This window comes from Musa acuminata, chromosome BXJ1-3, assembly GCF_036884655.1.
Source record: "Musa acuminata AAA Group cultivar baxijiao chromosome BXJ1-3, Cavendish_Baxijiao_AAA, whole genome shotgun sequence".
Taxonomy (NCBI): Eukaryota; Viridiplantae; Streptophyta; class Magnoliopsida; order Zingiberales; family Musaceae; genus Musa; species Musa acuminata.
In genome coordinates this window covers 33,600,492-33,611,246 of record NC_088329.1, presented here as the reverse complement: position 1 = coordinate 33,611,246, position 10,755 = coordinate 33,600,492, and the positions used below count along the sequence as shown (strand labels likewise).

The 10,755-nt window shown below is 37.4% G+C and overlaps 2 protein-coding genes across 2 annotated transcripts; both read right to left on the bottom strand.

Annotated features, from left to right (window-relative positions):
- Positions 1-666: 666 nt before the first annotated feature.
- LOC103978395 (ras-related protein Rab11D) lies at positions 667-8,939 on the bottom strand. Its single transcript, XM_009394174.3, has 2 exons — positions 8,376-8,939; positions 667-1,385 (listed from the first exon to the last, which is right to left on the bottom strand). The coding sequence occupies exons 1-2, from the start codon at positions 8,594-8,596 to the stop codon at positions 953-955; spliced, it is 654 nt and encodes a 217-aa protein (XP_009392449.2). The 5' UTR covers positions 8,597-8,939; the 3' UTR covers positions 667-952.
- A 542-nt stretch (positions 8,940-9,481) lies between these two features.
- On the bottom strand, positions 9,482-10,290 carry LOC135625151 (pathogenesis-related protein 1-like). Its single transcript, XM_065129535.1, has one exon. The coding sequence runs from the start codon at positions 10,237-10,239 to the stop codon at positions 9,736-9,738; it is 504 nt and encodes a 167-aa protein (XP_064985607.1). The 5' UTR covers positions 10,240-10,290; the 3' UTR covers positions 9,482-9,735.
- Between the last annotated feature and the right edge of the window lie 465 nt (positions 10,291-10,755).

Genomic DNA, 10,755 nt, shown 5'->3' with positions numbered 1-10,755 from the left:
TCTTACCGATTAGTACTATCTGCAATGGAGGACTAGTAGTTAGGAACAACTTTTACTACAGATTTGATCCATAAAAATAATAATTCCGATCACAGTCCTACGAAATCTATGACTATTTTTCTATGCATCCCAATGAGAAGCATAAGACGATGAATCCACCGACGGAATGAATCTGCATGTGAAGCATTTTTAATATTAGAAGTGATGCTTATGGACCGAAAGTACATTTGGCAAAACAAAATAACCACAATAAGTATGATGTGATATAAACCGTTCTGGCTATAGTGAGTATACTTCTTTACAATATCATGAGACAAACGGGTAGAAGAGCGTTTCCATGTCCTAAAGTCACAAGCCCTCGGCCAACAACACAAATGTACTGATGAGGCCATGAATGTTTGATGCAGTAAAACAAATCAGAAATGAGCATAAAGGGAGTAATTTTGGGTCGACCAAGTCGACCAAACTTGCCTAATATTTTCCTTACTCCATTAATCATTTTTTATTAAAAAAAAGAACCCCTAGAAAGAGAAACTTAGCTTCTGATGAACATAACTCTCGCTACAGCCATATGCTACTACCAGTCAACCACTTGCTGATAAGAAGATATGATAGTCAATTAAATGGTCCATTCCAATAATCACAAAGTCGTTTATACTAATAACATTTATCACACTATCAAAAGAGCATTTACTGAAATGAACCATCACTACAATAGAATAGAGACTATTTGCTTAGTCGGCTCATTCTAGATTGCACCATAGTTAAGCCTTAGTCTCAACAATTGGAATATCAGACTATACTTGCAGATATTAAAATAACAAAACCTCAGTCTATTCAAGTTCATATCCAGAATTGCTAATCTCAAAAGAAAAAAAGCAATCTCAGACATTACTCAAACTAAAACATGCATCAGAGAGAGAAAGCAACCACTGGGCAACACTAGTGTTACCTAACTTGAACAGCAGCCGGGTTTCTTCAGTGTAGAAGCATCATCCTTCACGTTTATTCTCTCACCTTTACTAGGTACAGAAGATGTTGCATCATCACCTGCTTCGACTGCCTTCTTACTCACAATACGGTATATCTGAGTCAAGACCTCTTGAAATGCGTTGTCCACATTTGTTGCTTCTAATGCAGATGTTTCCATAAAATATAGGGATTCCCTCTCAGCATAAGCCTTGCCGTCTTCGGTCGGAACAGCGACAAGGTGTCGGAGGTCCGACTTATTCCCAATGAGCATGACAACTATGTTAGGATCTGTGTGGTCCCTCAACTCTTTTAGCCAACGTGAAACATTCTCAAATGTAGGACGTCTGGTAACATCATAGACGAGCAGTGCACCTACTGCTCCCCGATAATAAGCACTTGTTATGGCACGATACCTGCATTTGAAGGTCAAATTAAGCAATATATATTATGAGCATAATTTCAACCTGAAATGCACCAATTAGCACTTGATATGCTTTCCAGCTTGTGCCAGATCTGACAATTTTAACTTAGGGTTTACCACAACCTCCAAGATCATTTCTGCATGTCTGTATTTACCATGGTTGTGACCAGTGGTATAGATTACACATACATAGATCTGTACATCGTCTGTGCAAATTATAGTCAATACAAAGAAACATAAGTGTTCAACATGATGAACACATACTTGCTCTCCACAAGATTGATGAGCATGTCGAATTATCATGTAAGAATATTCAGATTAGGGTCACAACAAACTCAGGTCCACCGAATGGTTGTTATATCAACAATCAACTAAATGTTGGATTTATGCAAATGACCAACATATATTGAGAAAAAGCTCAACTACATGTTCTTTTCATTGTCATCAAAGGTGCAGACACCTTTTGATGATCCTAACGTATGCTAGCAGAACAAAGTACATTGACATCCCAAGTAACTGTTCCGTGATTCAAAAGCAAGTTTTCACAGGAGACGGGAAACATCAGTAAATATTGTTGTTCAAGGCTAATGAAGTGCTGCCATGAACAGCAGGATATTGTTCAATGATTGCAATGTTCTTGACAAAGTACCATAATATGAAAGCACACAGAATTCCAATGATGCATATGGAGTAAAAAACTACTGAGATATGCTGTTAATAATGTTAAGATTAATTCAAATAGTTAGGATTAGATAAAATAAAAGAAAAAAATAGATTTAAATAAATAAATGAGGGTGAAAGATTTATTGGGATATGATAGATTTTTTTCATTGGTTTAAAAGACTTGTACTTTATCTTTTGATCAATATAAATAAGTACTCTTGGATCAATCCAAAGCACTGCAAATTAGAAGTACTCTTAGTATCTTCTACTATTTTCTTCGCCTTCTCCCTGAAGTTCTTGTAGAAAAGCCAACAGTGTGGTACCAGAGCTTGGTTCAAAGAAGATCAACAAGAGTACATCGATTAAAAAGAAAAGAAGACTAGTAGATTCAGAAAAACAAACAAGAAGATGGCAGGCATTGAAGTAAGTGTTAATAATCAACTTCTTCCTATCTTCAAAGGTGATAATTATCAATTTTGGACTATTAAGATGAAAACTCTATTTATTTCACAAGGATTATGGAATTTGGTAGAGAATGATTTTGTTAAGTATGACCTACAGGATTTTAATATTACTAAAGATAAAAAAGATCAGATGAATAAGAATATGCAGAAAGATGTAAAAGCCCTCTACATGCTACAACAAGCAATAGATGATTCCCTATTTCCCCGAATCATAATGACATCAACATCAACAGAAGCTTATAAAATATTAAAAAGTGTGTTTGGAGGCACAGACAAGATAAAAATTTCAAAGCTCCAAATTCTTCAACATTAATTCAAAACTCTTATGATGAAAGATTATGAATCTATCGCTAATTTCTTCTCAAAAGTATCTTCTATTATGAATCAAATGAGATCTTATGGCGAATCTAAAAGATCAAACTGTAGTAGAAAATGTTTTACGAAGTTTATCTCTAAAATTTGATATGATTTTTGCTTCTATAGAAGAAGCTAAAGATACAAATACATTGTTTATTGATAATTAATGGACTCCCTTTTAGTTCATGAACAAAAAGTAAATAGATCTTCAGATGAAACTTCAAAACAAGCTCTTTTAAGTGAAAATATATCAGAAGAAGAACCAAAAGAAAATTTTAAAAGCTAGATCTTAAGGGAGAGATTAAAATAACAGAGGTCGTGATCAATCAAATGAGGGACAAAGGAACTCGAATGAAGGTAATAAAGAAACCCATCAATGTTTTTGTTGCAAAAAAATTGTACATATTGAAAAAGATTGTTGGTACAAAAATAAAAACTAAATGTTCCTCTCTGCTCTTACTGTAAAAAATATGGCTATCTTGAGAAAGATTGTTGGAATAAAAATCAAATAAATTATCATAAGAAAAATAATAGTGAAGAAAAGGATGAAGAAAATTTTTTCCTTATAGCATCTAATGAAGAATATTCTAAATCTATTTGGTTTTTGGATAATAGATCAGTAATCATATGACAGGGGACAAAAGTTTATTCTAAAAGCTTGATGATTCAGTCAGATCTATAATGCAAATGGGAAATGACAATAAGGTTCAAGTAGAAGGAAAAGGAACAATTGTTGTGAACACCAAATCTAGTAAAAAAATCATTGATGATAAGATGGTTATTCCTGGTTTAAAATAAAATCTCATTAGTATAGAGCAACTGATGAGAAAAGGATATTATACTTCTTTTTTTTATGATGAAAAATGCTCGATTTATGATTAGAAAAAAAAATTTGATAGCAACTATGAGGATGACAGAAAACAAAATATTTCCCTTATTATTTTCGGATTTCTCCTTACGTGCTATTGTTACTGATGAATCGACATTATGACATAAAAGCTATGATCATTTGAATTTTTGTGGGTCTATACAAACTATCTCATATGACGAACCCTTAAAAATTCAAATTGATAAGAAGAGGTCTCAGAACAAGACTAAAGTCGATGAAAATTCTAATGAGAGCGATGAGGAGCCACAATTCAAGAAGCGAAAAGTTCTGAATTCTGTTCCATTTACCGCAGGTAAACCTATTACAAAGACTATAAAAAAAAGGAGAGTACCAATAGTGATGAAGATGAGGATAACAGTTTTGAAGAAAGTTATGATGATAAACATTTAAAAGGGCAACGAGCTAAGAAGTCTCAAGCATCACAAAACAATAGTGGTTCTGATGAGTCTTTTGAGGAAAGTGAAGATGAGCAACCACTAAAGATTCTAAAGAAGGTTAAAGATGCAAAAATGATAGATATAACTCCGAAAAGTGAAAAAGAAATTGCTATGAAGTCAGAAATAAAAGGGCCCAAAACTCTTACTACAAGTCAGACTCAAACTCTTCAGAAAATCCACCAAAACTTAAAGAAGACTTTCAATCCTCTGAAGATCATGAAGACTTGCAAACCTATGGAACTAGTTGATAAAGGAGAAATTCAAATGGACTACTGTAGCACCGAAGACTAGTTTGCCAATATCTTCATAAAAGTTTTGGTAAAAGAAAAGTTTTATTCCAAAGACAACTTTAAATTACAACTATTTGAATTAAGAGGGTGTGTTAAAATTAATTCAAATAATTAGGATTAGATAAACTAAAAGATAAAAATTTAGATTTAAATAAATAAATAAGGGTGAAAGATTTATTAGGATATGATAATTTTTTTTATTGTTTTAAAAAATTATATTTTATCTTTTGATCAATATAAATAAGTGCTCTTGGATCAATCTAAAGCACTGCAGATTGAAAGTACTCCTAGTCTCTTCTACTATTCTCTTACCTTTCTCCCTGAAGTTTTACAGAAAAGCCAACAAATAATAGATGCTAATGACGAGAAAATGTAACCCTTTTAAGCATAGTCAACAAAATTAGATGATGTCAGTCCTGAATTTAATATATTCTAACACAGTGATAATACATTTAGATCTAAAATGAGGCTGTGGCCTTGAGCCTTAAAAAAGGGAGCTGGAGCACAATGTCAAAACCAAAATGCAAAGGTTTTAAGTACCTTCTTGCCTGCAATCAGAAACTCGGTGTCCTAAGAAAAGAAAGGTAATGTAGTATCTTATTGAAAAGGGATGAATAGCTTTATGAAGCCATATACATGAAACTCCATCATACACAAAGATCTTCACCTGAAGTAGACACAGAGTCACGTACTAACATGCATGCTCATTATGTTCTATATATAAATATGCTCCTATCTTTATCACATTATAAGCATTGAGGTCCTATGCAATTAGAAAACACTTGATGACCATTATGTATAAAACTTAAGATGCACCACTTGCCAGAAGTGGTTTCTAGAACATTCTCAAAGAAAATGAAGTGATGACTAAAGTAACTTTCCACATACCTGATCACACTTCCTTCACTGTTTAATCTAATGGTTATTACCTATTGTTCCAAGGCCTCACTTTTCCGAGTACTCCAGCGAATCCAGAATTTCAGTTTCCTTACAATTGAAGCTTCTTTTAAAAATATAGGAGGGAGTTCCACAATTCGTTCTCTCAAAATTGATATTGGATCAGAGCTAGAGTCTCTAAAAATTTAGATGCATAGCCTCACTGGTTAAAGTTCTTTTTTTGCAACTGTCTAGATCTTTATTTGAGGGCAGGCCTTGGTCGTAAGGTTGTTCTTTTATGACCTGGGAGACCAAGATTTGGGTCATGAAAATAACATTTTTAAATATTTAAAGATAAAATTGCATACATTAACCATCTCTAGACCTCGTATTGATGGAAGCCTCGTGCACTAGGTATGCCTTTTTTTTGTCTTAACCTTTATTTCCACATCTGTGATCACACTTCCATAATAAGGACTATTTACATATTGTTCACGTTGTTTAATCTAATGGTTATTACCTGTTATTCCAAGGCCTCACTTTTCTATGTACTCCAGCAAATCCAGAATTTCAGTTTCTTAACAGTTGAAACTCCTTTTAAAAATCTAGGAGGGGGTTCCACAATTCATTCTCTCAAAATTGATATTGGATGAGAACTAGAATCTATAGAAAATTTAGATGGATTAACTCAACAGTTAAAGTTATTTTTTGCAACTGTCTTGACCTCTGTTTGCATATATTCTTCCTCCAAATAAACCACAAAATGACTCCTAAGCTGGTCAAACAATTATTTATCAAAAGGACTCTCACTATTCTCCTTTGTAGAGATTGTCCACTGCTGGTCAAACAATTCATAGTTGGAATAGCAGGGGTTAGATGCTAGTTAAACCAAGGATTGAAATATCATACTGCACTAAAGTTTTCACATTCGGTTAGTACGGTACGATACTGTATACCGAGCGGTATATCGTTCAGTATATATATATATATATATATATATATATATATATATATATATATATATATAAAAGTAAAAAAAATCTTATATATATTTATATATAAATATTTATATACAAATATATATATTTATATATAAAATTTTTTTATATATAAATATTTTTATAAAAGGCGACATCACGTCGCCTTGGTGACGTTGCCCCGTGTGGGAGAAGGGAAAGGCGACGTCATCGAGGCAACGTTATATATATATATAATAAAAGGTGACGTCGTGTCGCCTCGACGACGTCACCCCACGTGGGAGAAGAGAAAGGCGACGTCGCCTTTTATAATATATATATATATATATATATATATATATATATATATATATACCGCCCGTACCAAGCGGTATTATTCGAAATTGAAAACCTTGAGTTAAACATATGTAGGTTACTTTCTTATGCAAATTTTGTGAGATGGGCATAACTAAAGAACAATATCCATCTTAGAGAAATGAAGCATGAAATAGATTAAATTAAAAAAAAAGAGCAAAACTAACCCATTACTCTAGCTTTTTTTATTTTTTTAGCCACCTAAGTTTCTCTGAATTCTTGTTTGAACAACCTAGGCACAATCCTAACCTCATTCTCTGCCATTCTGGCTACTCTCTTAGTCTCTTATGTTTTTTTCTCCTTTTCATCTCCCCCTCTATCAACTCAGGAAATCTAATGCTGAATGCCAGCTGGCAGCCCCTCTCTTCTTCTCATCCCTCTACATAATCTCTCTAATAATTTTGTCCCATCAAATCAATTTCTCTCCATCCTCCATTGTACTCTAACTAATCCTCCTGCCATCTCCCACTCGTTATCATCAACTTCCCCTTTATATCCTTCACTTTTCTTCTCCCACTCCCTGGAATCCCACTACTGGCTTCCTGTAGGCCTCTTTGGAGAGACAAACTATGGCGATAAGAACAATGCTATCCAATTAGTTTGCAGATTTCCTTCACAAAACCCAAGAATATATTTCTTAGGATAGCCCAACTCAACCACACCAAACCCACCAAAACAAACAAACAATTAACGTCAACTGCTTTCACATGGTGCTCAGCCAATTTGTATTTCAGTTAATAGGTATCACTTCGAAATGAAGAAATGTTTGTTTCAAGTTGCAGTTAATGGATATCACTTTGAAATAAATATATGTTAGTTTCAAATTGAAGGATGGTAAGCATGCTCAACCTAAAATGAAAATTTTTACAACAAAATTTCCTCCTAAAATTCTAAACCTAAATATGATTAGATTTCTTTTGATCTTATTGACTAGGACGAGTTGTGCCACCATAATTTGGTTGACCACCACAGGAGTTGTGAAAACAAACCTCTTGACTGGGTAAAGCTCTATATTTTGACCCACCCTAGAACCTGTATTCCAGATGCCATGCACACCATTTTACTGACACAATAGGATTGTTGATTCAGTCACGTATTTTTTGGCATTGGATCAAGTTTGTATTCCGTAACTCGGAATTTAAGACATAATCAACACTTTAAATTTTAGTAGTTTGAGTTCCTTCTCTTATTTGATGGCTTACAATATTTTTCTTGTTTAGATGTTTAAGTAGCATATTACTATTATAATAATCACTGTTGGAAACCTAATGCAAACTAAATGCATTGTATTTCCTATATTTTCTTGTTTAGATGTTCAAGTCACCATTGGATAGTCTGATCCTATCTTTTGTTAACTACTTAGATCTTCAAACTCAATAAAAGGTCGCGAGGAGAAATAGTTGCCCATTATAATAAAATAAACGCCAGTTGACTTCGATTTTGTTCCGAGCAGGTTAATTCATTGCCAAGTTCGACTGCATCCAATTTGTATCAGATGAAATCTTCACCTACCAAGTGAGGTGTTCCCTGATTCTTCTCCAGGACACGAGATCCTAATTCGCTAGAAACCTAAGAAACCCCTTTCACAACCCAAGAAATGGATCCGAGTGTCAACCTTAGTCAACTTCAAGAAACGAATAAGGAAATCAGAGGGGGAGGAGGAGGGAGAGAGTACCTCTCTTGGCCGGCGGTGTCCCAAATCTGGGCCTTGAGAACCTTGGTGTCGACGGTGATGCTGCGGGTGGCGAACTCGACGCCGATGGTGGACTTGGACTCGAGGTTGAACTCGTTGCGGGTGAAGCGGGAGAGGAGGTTGGACTTGCCCACCCCGGAGTCCCCGATCAGCACTAGCTTGAACAAGTAGTCGTAGTCGTCCTCCGCTCGGTATCCTGCCATCCCTCCCTGTCCCCTTATCCTCTTCCCTCTGCTCTCTCTCTCTCTCTCTCTCTCTCTGCTCTGCGGCAACCACCGTCCACCACGGCTCAAGAAATAACTACCACCGAAGTTGTTCGGTGTAGTTTCGATCGGTCGAGGTGAGATTTTGGTGGAGACGGTGGATTGGATGATCGTCGGGGAAGAACACGATTAGCACACAGGACGAAGCGTGAGAGAGAGAGAGAGAGAGGGGAAAGACAGAAAGAGCTCTTTTTTACATGAAACGTTTTTACTCGCCTGTTTACCAGTCGTGTTATTAGGTTTAACTTGGGACCCGGATACTTGAGGCATGGTCTCTCGGAGGCCTATGATCCGGCTTGGTTCGGAGGCGAGGAGAAGTGCCACGATGGACGGAAGGACAATCAAGGTTTGATAAAGGAGAGAGAAAGGTTATTTCAATCACCGTACCTGTGTCTCCCCCGATCTCCTATTTCGGTTTATTGGTCCTATAAGGTTGGGCCCCACATGATTGAGGAATCTCTCGTCGATGGTGCAAGAATGGGGTATCGATCTGACGCGAGGGATTCAATTCACCGTTGCACTTTGCCTAACCCGTTTCCAGAAGGAAAGCGACACACCCTTCTGCCATCCAATGGAAGACGAAGCGGCAGAGGAGGGGAAGAGAGCAGATGCTTGTGCTGGTCACCTTGAGCTGCTTCTCTCAAATGCAAATAAAACCTTTCTGGATTTGATCATTTAAAGTCCCATAATGATCTTTTCAAACCCTCGGGAAATGAAAGAAAAGCAAACTTAGACAGAAAAGAGAACAGAGATGTCAAGAAACAGTACAAAGAACAGACATTTCTTCCTCGTAAAGATGACACCTAAGAGTTATAGAAGCAATCATAGGTGAAATATCCTCCTCATTATAGTATTTAAGAGTCGACTTGGGGTGGATCTTGGGACAATAATTCCACCTAAACCAACCTGAAGCCACCACTTGTGGGACCAATTGGAATTGGAGTCAACGCTGTTGATTTTTGGATACAGTAAAGTCAACTCAATAGCTGTTTCTCACTTCTTCTTCTACCACAAGCAACACATGAAAGAGAGTCATATCGTCGAACACACTAAGATAGAAAGGGAGCTGAAGCCATAATTCAGTAAGGCCTTCTGCCGATGATGTTGCCGTGGGGATCGTACTCGCAGACGCCGTAGGTGTCGCCGCTGTCGCAGAAGATCCTTGCGCAGCCGACGCGCTGCGTCGTCCTCCACACCATCTGCGTGTAGTGGTAGCAGTCGGCGTTGCTGGAGCAGGTGTTGGTTCTGTAATCGTAGAAGCGCTGCTCGGCCGCCCAGGCGGCGACGACGTCCCGGATCGTCCAGCTCTTGCCTTGCCCCCAGAAGATGTTCTCGCCGTAGGACAAGGTGGAGTGCACCAGCGCGCAGTCCCGCTTCCGCTGGTTGGCGTATTGCATTGCGACGTCGGCCAACTGGGTGCTCCACTGCAGGGGAGGGACCCCGATGCTCTTCCGCAGCTCGTTGTGGGGAACAAGGAACTCCGCTGCGTCGCCGCTCAGTGCGCTGAGAGAACGGCCATCTACGTGAGAGAGGAGGAGTGGGACGATGAGGAGGAAGGTGGGAAGAGAGTTGATGATGGCCATGACACGACAATGTCGAATGAGAGAGAAGGATTGTTCTTTCTTGGAGTCGATGAGAATTGTGTGGGTTATATACTGATGGGAATCCATGAGAGGTTTGGTGGTGGGATCATGTGAGCATGTGAGTGAGGCAGGAATAAGAAGGATTAGAACTCAAAAGTCAGTGCTCGGGAACATGATCAGGTAGCTAATCATGGTTGTAAGTCCGGTTACGTGTTGCTGTGGTGGTGGTGGGAAGAAATGTCTGCATCAATGTTCTCCGCATTCCACCACCAGATGTAAGACGGAGGAGAGAGAGAAAGCGTCAAAAGTCAACGATGTAGGAGATTATGACAAGAGATGCATGGAGACACATGCTCCCCATGTGGAATTCAGTATGTTTAGTCTTGACGAACTCAAATACATGCTGTTATATGCTTGTTGCATTCTGAGAACATGGAAGGAGGTATGAAAGTCCTACGAGTGTGTTTTGTTTAATGTATTTGATGTTATGGTAGAGTTGCATGCAAGCCATGCATG